General features: G+C 46.2%; 1 protein-coding gene across 1 annotated transcript; it reads right to left on the bottom strand.

Moving 5' to 3' along the window:
- Nucleotides 1-1,245: 1,245 nt before the first annotated feature.
- Nucleotides 1,246-3,663, bottom strand: LOC125537451 (uncharacterized). Its single transcript, XM_087543976.1, has 5 exons — nucleotides 3,306-3,663; nucleotides 2,998-3,208; nucleotides 2,257-2,520; nucleotides 2,005-2,161; nucleotides 1,246-1,764 (listed from the first exon to the last, which is right to left on the bottom strand). Exons 3-5 carry the CDS (start codon nucleotides 2,285-2,287, stop codon nucleotides 1,509-1,511), a joined length of 444 nt encoding a protein of 147 aa, XP_087400102.1. The 5' UTR covers nucleotides 2,288-2,520; nucleotides 2,998-3,208; nucleotides 3,306-3,663; the 3' UTR covers nucleotides 1,246-1,508.
- Nucleotides 3,664-14,534: the final 10,871 nt, after the last annotated feature.

Here is a 14,534-nt window from a genome sequence, read left to right as displayed (position 1 = left end):
CACTCAAGACTTTGCCTTTGATTAGCAGCTTTATGGTATTTTCGCCAAGACAGAAACTGCCCTATCATCATTCGTTAACATGGTATATGGTCAAATGTACCTCTAAAAGGATCTAAATCTTTGTCAAACCGATATTTTAAAGAAATATCCATACGCATCTCGAAGTAAGATCGATGACATAGAACTTAGATGTGCAATATTATGACACATCTAAATGTGCTCTAACAAAACTGTATTTTAAATTGATTTACCTAAAAGTAGTATATAGTACTGTAGAATTCTAATACAGCACAAAAGGATTTGACTTCTAGCCTCTGCTCGGAGATGTACATGACCCACCTAAACCAACATGTGAAACAAATACAAAACCCGTAAAAGTTCCAGTTGTACCACTAAAAAGGCCAAGGAAAATACGCCCCGATAGGGTCGTGAACATGTGATGTTGAATTGTCGAGACTAGCCCGCCTACAATTCTAATACAACCCGCCCAAACTATGTACATATCATCATCATCAACTCATAGTTTTTTCCTTGCTTGAAAAATAAAGGTAGTATATGGAACGATTAGTACGAAAGTGCCTATCTGAGCCCGAGCTGATATGTGCTCGTTATCCTGATCGCCCGCTCCCTCTTAGATTCGCACTCCACAAGGTATTTCTCTGCGTATTAAAAGCAGTATATGCATCTTTATTCCCGGCGATGGCGCACCAACCAAACACATTAATGTGACGTTGGCCGTCATGCTAGCGCCGGCTCAGATGGCTGCCAACGGTCTGGGCCGTGCCCCAGGCGTTCTAATGCCCGTTGCATTCGCTGACCCATTTACTGCCATCCGTCTTCTCACCGAACAACGCCTTCCTCTTCAAGCTCCCTCTTGTCACTTTTCATCCCAGCAACCAGATCGTGCTGCTGCCACCATATCCAAGCTGGCGTCAATATCATGCTATTTTTTATCTATGCTACCAGACCCCATCATCATGTTAATTTTGATTCCAAGCTGCTTAACTCCCATATCAAAGGTCATCCACCGCAGCAGGTTTCAGTATTGTGTAACAGATATTACGTACATTCGAATCACAAACTACATGCTCCTGAATACATGCAAAATTACCATCTAATACCTATAACTCTTCCATTTTCAGAAGCATGTTCAGCATTCAGAAAAGACAGCACTTTCAAATCCTAAACAGTGCCAATGAATGAAAAACAACTAGCATTACCAACTGAATTGAACATCCATAATCATACATTCAACATCGTGATCTCGATTCCATTCCGCAACTAAATTCAGAAACAAGCATCCAACAAGACTCATACATGAACTATAAGTCATAACTAATAACCAATTGTACAACAACCTTCGAATTAGTAACAACATGCTCCAAGCTGGTTAGACCATCATCCATTCATAACCGTACACTACTTAAGAACAACTTCAACTACTTGTCTGAATGTTCTTAACATCAAGGGGATGTCAATACACATATGACAACATCACTGCTAATCCCTCAACAACAAAAATTCAGCAATGCATACTTGTTTGATAGATTTAGGGAAACACACCTCTTAACCCAACCAGATGCATGTAGGTTCATCTTCCCGTTGAACATCTCGGACTCCGGCGGCAACGCCTCTCGCCTCACACCTTTTACTCTGTCTTCCTCACGGACCTTCTTGTCCGCACTCATGGCCAAACGAACCACCGCGAACGCTGCCTGTTCCATCAGGGTTGCGCTCTCATCCAATTCCTCCAGAAAGGGGAATCTGCAACCCTCCATTGCAAGAAAAAAAGCAAGCAATCAACAAATCGTGAATTAAAACACCCTGCTTCTCAAAACGATATTGATGTTAGCTGCTCATGGGTCGCACCGGGAACTCCATCATCGTCAATAGTCGCCCCTCTCCACACATGTCGTCTCAGCAATTCAACCCTTTTTGACTAAAATAAGTAGTAGCTCCTCGAAGTATCGACCTAACAGAATGAATTGTCTCCATTTGCACAACCTGAAAGTGAATCTCCTGTGCCATAGATCAACTTCTGTGGTTGTGCTCCTCTCACGGCGTTCTGCTATGTACCAACCATTGTCTTTGGACCGCAACAACCTAATGAGAGCAAGGCAATCGCAATGACACGACCTACTGTTCTCAACCCCGCCTTTCCCTAAAAAAACAGGAAAAAGGAGAGAACATTTTAGCTACAACTCCCGCACGAGATTATTTGAATTACTAACAAGTGCCAAATCCTTATTCCCATACCGCACAGCCACAAACAATTGCCTGCATGCATGTTGTCCTCTCCACATTTAGCCTGCTTTCACCGTATCTAATGCCAAATCCTTTCTCCACGAACACAAGTTGTAGAAGTTGTATGCTTCACGCACAGAATCAAAGGTTGTACCCAAAGCTGGCACAATGACATTGTCCCCAGGATTGTCGGCGAAACCATGGATAGCCTTCTCGAGAACAGTAGTCCGGTTAGGACATGGCAGCCTTCCTGGGGCAGTAGCACCTATCCTCACCCTGCAGCCACCCACAAACAGATATGAGTTTCATGTATAGTTTCACACAAAGCGCTCGCAAAAATTTCCAAGCAGCCGACACATCAGTTTTTGCAGTCTCACCGTTCTCGAACAGTAACAATTTTGTTCCATCTATGCTACTTTTGGTTCAGTTGCACAATCAACTCCGGAACGACACAGATCCTTCTGATTCCTACAATATTCTACTTTTCACATGCTACAATGTCCTTTAGCATCAACTCATCAGCTACATGTTCATTCATTCCTTCAAACCACAAATCATGCAATGTCCATTACAATGTCTGCTTACAGGCATCCCTACTTAACTTATACTAGTTCTGAATTTCACCAAACTTCATTAACAGTTCAATCAGCTCTGCATCCATATTTACATGGACACACGCCTGTAACTTTTTCTAGAAGTTCAGGAAGTACAAACATAACAATTTAATTTTGTGGATCTGCAGAATTAACATGCCTTCTTTTCCGGCCAGGAGCTCTAGGGTCGATCTATCCAATTGACTGCTCCGACACTGTCGGCGACCCTTTTTGACATGCATCCGCCGCACAGATCTGGCCGTCCGCACCTACTTCCACCATAGGCGCCAGCAGCTCCTCAGCCGGCTGCGCCACTGGGTAGTGCAGCGGCTGCATCAGAATATTGCTGTTATTTACCTCTTCCAGCACGGCTGTCATACACACCCAAATTGGCCACAAAAGGTCTCAACTTAGCGAGTACCATCCAAAATCACGCACCAGAAAATACAAAGGGGACACACTGTGCACCTCTTAATTGGCGTCCAGTGGTTCCGTTCGCCCTGTCGCCCACGAGAATCGCCGCATAGCTCCACCGGCAAGTGACTAATCCAGCGGCGGAGGTAGGAGACGACTGATAATACTACACACACGGCTCCCGCAACGGACTTTCACGGACCCTGCTTCCTGCTCTTCTCTAATTGGCCCCCCTGATTTTCACTAGGGGGCCCGCCTCACTTAATCTAATTTCAACCAATCACCTTTAACCACTCCGTAAACGCCCTGTAGCAAGTCCGTGTATCTAGCATCTCTCAGGAGACGACCCTAACTGAGCTCACCATCCCTGTAGCAAGTCCCTGTCCGTAACTGGAAAGCAAGTCTCCTGGGCCATGGATCGGGAACAACATGTTTTCATGGGTCACGACTCTGCTTGGAGCCGTCCACGGCGTTGTAGCTCCGTCGGCCCATAGTCCAGGGTTCACGGCGCACGTATTTCGCTTTTCCTACTATTTCGTCCGCCCCTTTAAATGGCCCACGCAATGAATGGCTCGTGTCCCCATGCTAATAGGAACTGCCCAGATTACGAGCGCATTTGTGCTCGAGCACATAAACTCCACTCCTCGATTAGTACATCTATCTATCCCACCCATATCGCTCCCCGGGCTCCCTCCTATCACTCCCTCCAGGGCGATCAGGGGGCCAACCCAAGCGCACGGCCGCCGCCCCCTCCCCCCTCTCCTCCACCTCGTCATCCCCAGAGACATGCGCCGGCTAAGCCCGGGCGCCGCCGGTGATGGGGACGGCGGGGATCTAGGCTGCAGCCCCGCGGTCTGGAGGGACCAGCGGCCTGAGATCGCCATTCGGTCTTCGTCTTTCCCGGCGGTTCAGCGCTGCTCCGGCGGCTTCCTGGGGAGGGCGGATCAGGAGGGGATGTGGCCATGGTTGACTGGTTGGCGGCGCCTCCGATCAGATATGATCCGGCCGGTGCCGCTAGCGGTGGTGGCCATCTCCTCCGTCGAAGGTGGTTGGCCTAAGGCTGTATGGTCAGATCTCGAGATCCGCCATCTAGTTCCGGCCGCAAGTCGGTAAGACATAGTTGTCGGTGAAAACTGAGCCGATGGGAGGTGATGGTGGCGTTCTGCGTCGTTATCTTGATGAAGGCATCGTCGTGTAACTACTATCGACCCACTCGTGCCGCTCCGGGGGAAACCCTAGGATCTGGTCTTCCAGATCAGACGACGACGGTACTGCGGTGTCGTTTTCTCTCTTGGGAGCATCGTTTGTGGAGCAGAGCTGGAAGACAGAGGCAGGAGGTGGAGCGGCTTCGTCTTGCACGAAGCTTTTCGTGGAGATGTCAAGTCATACCTGGGCGACAGGTGCTACGCTGTGTTATGCCTGGTCCGCAGGTACTACGCACGACAAGTCTTCCATAATCTCCGTGTTTGGACGGACGAGCGCATGGCGGTCGCCGTAGGGCGCTGTGGTGGCGTCGACGGATGGAGGACTGGCAAGGCTAATGCAAATCTCTCTTCTGAAGATGGGCTAGCGGTTCGATGATGATTGTGGGTCTAAAACATGTGCATGTGATGTATGCTTTAGGTCTGCTGCACCGGCTGTGGGTTCCGATACGTTATGTGGATAAATCGACGATTACACCGTTTTAGATATGGGGAGTGAGAGCACTCCACATTATCGAGTTTTGTAGGTGTGAGTGGTGGCTTGATTGTTAGACCTATGTTGAATAATAAATAAAATGACTGTATGCATCGATTGATGCAGAGGCCAGGCCGGGGACTTAACCTCCTTTTCGAAAGGAAAAAAAATAAGGAGAGGGCTTTTGCCCGTCCCTCACATTTTTTGCAGAAAACCGCCTCCTATTTTCTAAAATCGACCCGCAATCCTGTTTTAAATGAGACTAGAAAAAATGTCGGCGGTCCTATTTTCGGTGAGATATTGATTTTGGCAGAAAAACCTCATGATATTTTGATTAATTAACCCACAGTCCATCTAGAAAATAACATATTTTTGGACAGATTCAAATGTTTTTCAAAAATATCCATATCTTTTAAACCCTAATTTTAATTTTAACATATTATATACGAAAATGGATTAGAAAAATGTGTGCAATATGAGTATGATGTTTTTTTTACCTCCTAAACATTTTAAAATAAGGTTTAGGGACATATTCAAAGGCATTTTAAAAATATCCATATCTTTTAAACCTAACTCCAAGTTTAACATGTCATATATGAAAATTGATTAGAAAAATATGTAGAATCCGACTATGATGTTGGTTTACCTATTAATTATTTTTAAATTGTCTTTTAGGAAGTATCTTTAATCAATAGCGCATGATACGTCTTTCTTTCTTACCGCTTGTGACGCCCGGATAATTAAGCTACAGTAACCCTGTACTAGTATTGCCACGTCACCACGGTTACTCTTGATAAACTCACGTTGATCAAACCCTGTTCAAATTCTATTTTAAATTCAAGTCAAACTTTAAAAGTTTTCAAATGTCAAAACTAAATTGTTCTAAATGTGTCAATTATTATATAGAAAATATTGGTGGAGAAATCATCTTTTTATAAATTGTTTATGTGCACAAAAATAAATGAAACAGTAGCTGAAAACAATTATTAAATGACTTTAATTATAAAACAAATACAATTTTAAATTGCAAGTGAAATTTTTATTCTTCGAGTAGTAAAACTAAAAATGTTCGAATAATTCTATAAGTTCCCCTCATCTTCAGGTTGAAACCAACTTCATTGGACTCACAAGTAAATTCATAGGAAATTATTAAATGGTGTAACAGAAAATAAAATGGCATTTTCAAAACAAACAAATGTATAAACTTTCCCAAATAAAATGGAACCTTGTGTGTAGCACCCAAAATATTGTAGTTGATTTATATGTGCAGTATCTTGTAGAACAAATATCATTTAGTGCCTAAAATAAATAGAAAACTGAGACAAGAGATGTACAGAAAAGGAAAATATGAAAGTGCTTGTTGTGCACTTTGACCCGTATGAGCAGTGCAGCCCAATGTTGGGAAACGTAGTAATTCAAAAAAAAAATCCTACGATCACGCAAGATCTAACTAGGAGATGCATAGAAACGAGAGGGGAGAGTGTGTCCACGTACCCTCGTAGACCGAAAGTGGAAGCGTTCAGTAACGCGGTTGATGTAGTCGAACGACTTCACGATCCAACCGATCCAAGCACCGAACTTACGGCACCTCCGTGTTCAGCACACGTCCAGCACGATGACGTCCCTCGAGCTCTTGATCCAGTTGAGGACGAGGGAGAGTTCCATCAACACGACGGCGTGGCAACGGTGATGATGAAGTTACCGGCATAGGGCTTCACCTAAGCACTACGACGATATGACCGAGGTGTTGAACTTTGGAGGGGGGCACCGCACAATTGTCGGTTGTGATATTGGGGTGCCCCTGGCCACGTATATAAAGGAGGGAGGGAGAGAGGAGGCCGGCCAGGAGGGGCACGCCAAGGGGGGAGTCCTACTTGGACTCCTAGTCCAAGTAGGATTCGCCCCCCCCCCCTCTTTCCTTTCTTCCACCGGAGGGAAATGAAGGAGGGGAGAAGGAGAATGAATGAGGGGGCCGCGCCCCCACCCCTTATCCAATTCGGTTTGGGCAGGGGCGAGGCGTGCGCCACCTCATGGCCCTTCTTCCCTCTCTCCACTAAAGCCCACTAAGGCCCATTAACTTCCCCGGGGAGTTCCGGTAACCTTCTGGTACTCCGAAAAAATGCCCGAACTACTCGGAACCATCCCGATGTCCAAATGCAACCTTCCAATATATGAATCTTTACCTCTCGACCATTTCGAGACTCCTTGTCATGTCCGTGATCTCATCCGGGACTCCGAACAAACTTTGGTCATCAAATCACATAACTCATAATACAAATTGTCATCGAACGTTAAGCGTGCGGACCCTACGGGTTCGAGAACTATGTAGACATGACCGAGACACATCTCCGGTCAATAACCAATAGCGGAACTTGGATGCTCATATTGGCTCCTACATATTCTATGAAGATCTTTATCAGTCAAACTGCATAACAACATATGTTATTCCCTTTGTCATCGGTATGTTACTTGCCCGAGATTCGATCGTCGGTATCATCATACCTAGTTCAATCTTGTTATCGGCAAGTCGCTTTACTCGTTTCGCAATGCATAATCCCGTAACTAACTCATTAGTCACATTGCTTGCAAGACTCATAGTGATTTGCATTACCGACAGGGCCCAGAGATACCTCTCCGATACACGGAGTGACAAATCCTAATCTCGATCTATGCCAACTCAACAAACACCATCGGATACACCTGTAGAGCATCTTTATAATCACCCAGTTATGTTGTGACATTTGATAGCACACAAGGTGTTCCTCCGGTATTCGGGAGTTGCATAATCTCATAGTCAGAGGAACATGTATAAGTCATGAAGAAAGCAATAGTAATAAAACTAAACGATCATTATGCTAAGCTAACGGATGGGTCTTGTCCATCACATCATTCTCTAATGATGTGATCCCGTTCATCAAATGACAACACATGTCTATGGTCAGGAAACTATACCATCTTTGATTAACGAGCTAGTCAAGTAGAGGCATACTAGGGACACTCTGTTTGTCTATGTATTCACACATGTACTAAGTTTTCTGTTAATACAATTCTAGCATGAATAATAAACATTTATCATGATATAAGGAAATATAACTAAGAACTTTATTATTGCCTCTAGGGCATATTTCCTTCAGTCTCCCACTTACACTAGAGTCAATAATCTAGATTACATAGTAATGATTATAACACCCATGGAGTCTTGGTGTTGATCATGTTTTGCTCATGAGAGAGGATTAGTCAACGTGTCTGCAACATTCAGATCCGTATGTATCTTGCAAATCTCTATGTCTCCCTCCTTGACTTGATCGCGGATGGAATTGAAGCGTCTCTTGATGTGTTTGGTTCTCTTGTGAAATCCGGATTCCTTCGCCAAGGCAATTGCTCCAGTATTGTCACAAAAGATTTTCATTGGACCCGATGCACTAGGTATTACACCTAGATCAGATATGAACTCCTTCATCCAGACTCCTTCATTTGTTGCTTCCGAAGCAGCTATGTACTCTGCTTCACACGTAGATCCCGCCACGATGCTCTTCTTTGAACTGCACCAACTGAAAGCTCCACCATTCAATATAAATACATATCCGGTTTGTGAGTTAGAGTCATCCGGATCAGTGTCAAAGCTTGCATCAACATAACCATTTATGACGAGCTATTTGTCACCTCCATAAGCGAGAAACATATCCTTAGTCCTTTTCAAGTATTTCAGGATGTTCTTGACCGCTGTCCAATGATCCACTCCTGGATTACTTTGGTACCTCCCTGCTAAACTTATAGCAAGGCACACATCAGGTCTAGTACACAGCATTGCATACATGATAGAACCTATGGCTGAGGCATAGGGAATGACTTTCATTTTCTCTCTATCTTCTGCAGTGGTCGGGCATTGAGTCTGACTCAACTTCACACCTTGTAACACAGGAAGGAACCCTTTCTTTGGCTGATCCATTTTGAACTTCTTCAAAACTTTATCAAGGAATGTACTTTGTGAAAGTCCAATTAAGCGTCTTGATCTATCTCTATAGATCTTGGTGCCCAATATATAAGCAGCTTCACCGAGGTCTTTCATTGAAAAATTCTTATTCAAGTATCCTTTTATGCTATCCGGAAATTCTGCATTATTTCCAATCAACAATATGTCATCCACATATAATATTAGAAATTCTACACAACTCCCACTCACTTTCTTGTAAATACAGGTGTCGGTGTCAAAACCGGCGAATCTCGGGTAGGAGGTCCCGAACTGTGCGTCTAAGGTTGATGGTAACAGGAGACAAGGGACACGAAGTTTTACCCGGGTTCGGGCCCTCTTGATGGAGGTAATACCCTACGTCCTACTTGATTGATATTGATGAGTATGGGGGTTACAAGAGTTGATCTACCACGAGATCGTAATGGCTAAAACCCTAGAAGTCTAGCCTGCATGATTATGATTGCCTCTACGGACTAAACCCTCTGGTTTATATATACACCAGAGGGGGCTAGGGTTGTACAAAGTTGGTTACAGAAAAGGAATCCTCGTATCTGAACGCCAGGCTTGCCATCCACGCCAAGGTGAGTCCCATCCGGACACGGGAGAGAGTCTTCTATTTTGTATCTTCATGGCCCATTAGTCCGGCCCATGTCCAACAGGTCGGACACCGAGGACCCCTTAATCCAGGACTCCCTCAGTAGCCCCTGAACCAGGCTTCAATGACGAGGTTTCCGGCACACTGATTGTCTTTGGCATTGCAAGGCGGGTTCCTCCTCCGAATACTCCAAAACAGCCTTTGAACACAGAAAATGTGTCCAGCTCTGCAAAACAAATACCATACACAACCGCAGAGAGTATAATATTTTACAAGTCCAATCTGCTGACAAGTTTTGTAGCACGACATCACGTCCCAGCCCGGCCATTATTTCGAACCGTTTTTAGCCTCCCGCTCAACGTTTTAAGATGCGGTTTTATTGGCACGTCTTGTCGAAGCAGAGATCGTGTCCCCTTATTACGGGATTCTCATTAATATGGGCGTGGATAACCAGCCGTTCCATTGGCTTGATCTCTTGGGAATAGGCAGGATTTAAGGCCTATGAGGAGGCGTTTGATATTCATCTCCTTTATGAAGGGGCACAGACCCGTCTTTCTCCTCGGCGTCTATCTCTTCCTCAACCCTTCCAACCTCGAGTTCCAGCACCCATGTTCCAACTTAATTCTTCTGAGCCTCCCAGTCATGTCCGGACCCAGCCCTCAAGGCCGATGGGTGGCCTCCTCTGTCACAGAGGAGGATATCACGAAGATCTGGGCGCAAGATACCTGACCGCGGAAATCCCCCATAGGCTCCCTGCTAAAGGACAGGTTATTCCTACTCCCAGATCCGGCGGGAGGGTCGAATTCATATCTCACTTCCTCCATGGGCTAGGGTTCGCTCTCCATCCCTTCGTTTGCGGACTCATGTTCTATTACGGGCTAGATTTTCACAATCTAGCTTCGGACTCCTTTCTTCACATCTCGGCATTTATTGTCATGTGGAGGCCTTTCTCCGCATTCCCCCACACTTTGGTTTATGGCTCAAGACCTTTAATGTAAAGCCGAAGGTAATCGAGGGGAAGCAAATAGAGTGTGTTGGTGCTACGGTGAACAAGCTCACCAACACTTTTTGGCCCAAAGGCTCTTTCACGGAAGCTTCCAACCTATGGTAGCGGGAGTGGTATTACATCACCGAACCCTGTGGTACCAAGTGGGCAGCTACACCTGCGTTCCGATTTGGCCCTCCATTACAGCTCACATCATGGATTAATAAGGGGCTGGACTGGGGATCAATTGACAAAGTGCAGACTCTACAAAGCCGCATCCGGAGCCTCCTCGAAAAGGACACCGGCCTCATCAACGTAATCCAGGTAATGCTAGTCCACCGGGTCCTGTCGTGCCAGCGACGGCCCCTCCGCATGTGGGAGTTCAATCCGGAAGGACCACGGACCCTTCAGCACTTCTTCGGCATGACACACAGAGGAATGTGGAAGTTGTTCTTTGGGACACGAAAGTAGTGGCCGGATACCACCGAAGACATTGGCCTCGACTGCAACCATCTGGATACCTCGGTAAGCACTCGACTCCCGAACACAGCTTAGTTAAATATCCCGTAATACTGAGAAAACCCTCTTCGAACAGGGCTGGGTAAAGAAGGCGGAACAAATTAGGTGTTCGGCCCCTCTTCCCGAAGACTCAGCTGATCCTGTGTTAACAAGGATGCTGGCTCCGGCGCCATATCAAGTGCCGGCGAAGGAGGATAAGGAGGAGAGCAAGAAGGCCAAAGGTAGCCTCCATTCTAAAGGTACACCAAGCACCATGTCCAGGGAGATTGGAACTCCCTCTTCCGAAGACAAAAGGGAAGGAGAGGCTGACAACCCTTCCCCCGATGGGAGGAAAAGGACCGCCTCTGAAGATTTGGAGGTAAAGGCTTCCAAGCAAGTGAAGATGTCCCTGTCAGGCGGTTCGGGTTCGGAAGACAATGTCGTTGCGCAGTTCCTCCGTAAGGACAAGCCCTTAGCCGGATCGTAAGTGAACAAGGGTGTCCTGAACATATCTCGTTCCTTTTTGCTTACAAGGTAACATTTTAAAATTTATGTTTGTAGTCCGGCACACAGTCTTCCTCAATAGTCCTCCTCCTCAGGGGATCTTCTTTCGGAGATGATGGAAAGCGAGACGCCTCCACAGACCTTCTCGCCCAATAGGGCGGACGACTTCGAGGTGTCGTCCCGGAGGATCTTTCCCGATCAACAAGGGATGCAAGGGACAATGAAGACCACACCCGAAGGTGATACTTCGGTAGTCCAGGGTCCGGGGTGTGCGGCCCTTTCGGGGACCAACAATAAAGGCCCCGGACTATCCAGTTTACAGTCGGAGACGACTCTAGGGTCGATTAAACATATCCCTTCGAAGGGAGTCCGTACTCCCGCATCGGCTTCCAGGAATCGGGAGGCGCCGTATACATTGATGGACATGTTGCAACATGCATCCATTTTAGAGGAACATCATACCTTAATGGGTATGGTAGTTTAGACGATTCTGTCTGCGAGAAGCGGATTGAATGAAGCCTTTACGAGCCTGCTAAGAGGCTTCGAGGTATGCAATGTAATATCTTCAATTGCACTTTTCGTGCAAAAATGCACCTATGTATAGGTAGTAGCCCCTGAGACTCTGGTTAGCATCCAAAGCGAGGCGATCAGAGGATCAAAAAAGATATTCCCAGGAAATAATCTATTTAGTTGGAACACAGGCTGCTTCATCCATGGCGACTACCCATGCTACAGAGGTTGCAGGCCTGAAGCAGAAACTTGATGTGGCGGATGACGACATCACGCTTATTAATAGGCAGCTCGACAAGGCGCAAGGTATGTTTTGGGGCAGTCAGTATATGTATGTATAATAATATGAGCACGAAACTGAGAATTATATACTAAGATATGCATAACTGCAAATAGTGCTGCCGCAGTTGAGGCCCTGCGGGTTGAGCTCGTCTGGGCCAAGGAGCAAGCCAGGATGAGTAACGCGGTTGCCAAGAAGGCAGCTGCTGAGTTAAAAGCCGAACAGACCGCTCGGCGCCAGTGCGAGGAGAGAATATCTACCATGGCGCACGAGCTAAGCGATGCCACTGTCCGATGTGAATTCCTCGAGAAGGATAACAAAGTCAAAACGGCCGATCTTGACAAGGCCTTACAAGAGGCGAGAGAAGCACGGTCCGAGTCCAGAGCGGCTCGGGAGGAGATCCGGCAAGCTGGGGAGATAGCGGCAGGTAAGCCCTTCTTATTACAGACTAAATTCGGTGATCCGAAGTATGCCCTACTTAATCAAATGTGGAGTTCTCTAGACGCATTCTTGGACTTGCCGAAGAGTGTCTAAGATGCGGCGCAGTTTTACCAAGCGCAAGAAGGACATGCAATGGAGAAGCTTTTCTGGTCGCAATTCAGCATGCCAAAGCGTCCGCTGTTGCTGAACGAACAGATGGCCCGGTGGGCCGAGCTCCACAAAATATCCGGATCTGCCATGAAGGATGTCGTGGTCCGGTTGTGGCCGACTGAGCCAATTCCGAATAGTTATTTCGGTTTGGTACAGCGGCTTGTTAATGCGGTGCCGCGTATCAACGCCGTTAAGTGGTCAACGTGCATTGAAGGTGCATGGATGGCCCTTGCCCGCATCAAGACGTACTGGGCGAAGATGAAGGCCACTGATATTGCAGCAAAGAGTCCACCCCAGGGCAAGGACCATCACACACCAGAGCATTATTTTGAGGATGTCCTTGAGGGTGCCTGTTTAATAGAGGGTCAGTGCTCGAAGGATATGATATTCGAGTGATTGTACCGAAATTGTAAAAATAATATTATGATATTTCATAGGCTATGCTTTTGCCTAAAAGTTTTGGTTCCTCCTGTGCGGCCGTTTTTTGTATAATCTGAAAGTTTACGAGTCGTCGACTTCAGCCCCCTCGCATATAATACGGGGGTGTTCGTAAAAGCAATTGATCACTCTTGACCCAACGTCTTGGTCCATGAAGGAGGTGTCAATTCGGCAAACTAGGCAATCGGACTATAGGGCTTTAACACTTTCACTTAGCCATAGGAGTTTGACGGTGGGTCTACGATATAGCCCCTGGTATGTACACGGTTATCCGAATACGATGTGTTACATCGGTGACCAGAAAATGGTCCTTCGTGTAATACGAAAGGAATCGCGAAAGATTCTGATAAGTCATCGAGTGGTTGACCAGCTCTCGCCACATCATGACAGTCAGTTTTTGGCTTTCTCTACTAAGGTGCATGACCAGATGAACCGGAAACACAATCGCAGTAGTTCTCCCTTTACTACCTTAGCTGATAGGGCGGAACGTAAGTAGTAAGCACAGGAGTCGGGCAACCCAACTATTGACCAAAGACATGATTCGGAGTTGATGCATATAAGGCCAAACTCGTGACGCCGAAGTATGCTATAGAGCTGTTCGGACTTGTCGGTGACTCGTATGTTGCCATATCGAGCCCCTGGCAATTTGTGCCGAGGTGTGTGCGTGAAACAACCGAAGAAGCACGATTCAGTTCTTAGAAAAAAACAAATACTGAATAAGTACTATGTTCACTAGAATCTGATTGACATGTCAAATGCAATCTTTCAGATTATAACGCCACTACCCGGACTATTTAACATGTCGGGAGTCGAAGGATGAGGAAAAAGGCACTTTATAGGTTTGAAATAAAGAGTGCGGTCTACAAAAAATTATTTGGACATCCTATCGCACGTCTGCATTGTCTTGCCTCAGTGAAAGAACTCCTTGGCAGGAATAGCCTTTTGTTATCTGTACGAATCCGAACTCAGGAAGAGTCCGCAAGATGACCAGGCTTTGAGTCACCTGTGGTAAAATATAGAAAATAGTTAGAAAAAAGGGGAAAAGGATATGGGAGTGCAGACCGCATTGTAGGCCTGCCCGTATTGTGTCTCCGTCGATGAACAAGGTGTTTTAAGTGCATAATTATGTATGCGCGGTACAAACTTCGCCTCTATGTGAGGCGAACGACGGAGGCTGAACTGCTAATCCAACTCTGAGATTGATCGGTCCTGTTTGATAGAGACCGGCGGCT

The sequence above is a fragment of the Triticum urartu genome, chromosome 2A (genome assembly GCF_056163025.1).
Source record: "Triticum urartu cultivar PI428250 chromosome 2A, HENAU_Tu73, whole genome shotgun sequence".
In the NCBI taxonomy this organism is placed as follows: Eukaryota; Viridiplantae; Streptophyta; class Magnoliopsida; order Poales; family Poaceae; genus Triticum; species Triticum urartu.
This window is presented reverse-complemented; position numbering and strand designations above follow the sequence as displayed.

What these genes read in the sequence shown, in the direction of transcription:
- LOC125537451 (XM_087543976.1), bottom strand. Translation starts at nt 2,287, where the DNA reads ATGCATGCAGGCAATTGTTTGTGGCTGTGCG. An exon ending in CAATTGTTTGTGGCTGTGCG is followed by an intron (nt 2,162 to 2,256) that starts GTATGGGAATAA and finishes CTGTTTTTTTAG; the next exon opens with GGAAAGGCGGGGTTGAGAAC. An exon ending in CACAGGAGATTCACTTTCAG is followed by an intron (nt 1,765 to 2,004) that starts GTTGTGCAAATG and finishes GGAGGGTTGCAG; the next exon opens with ATTCCCCTTTCTGGAGGAAT.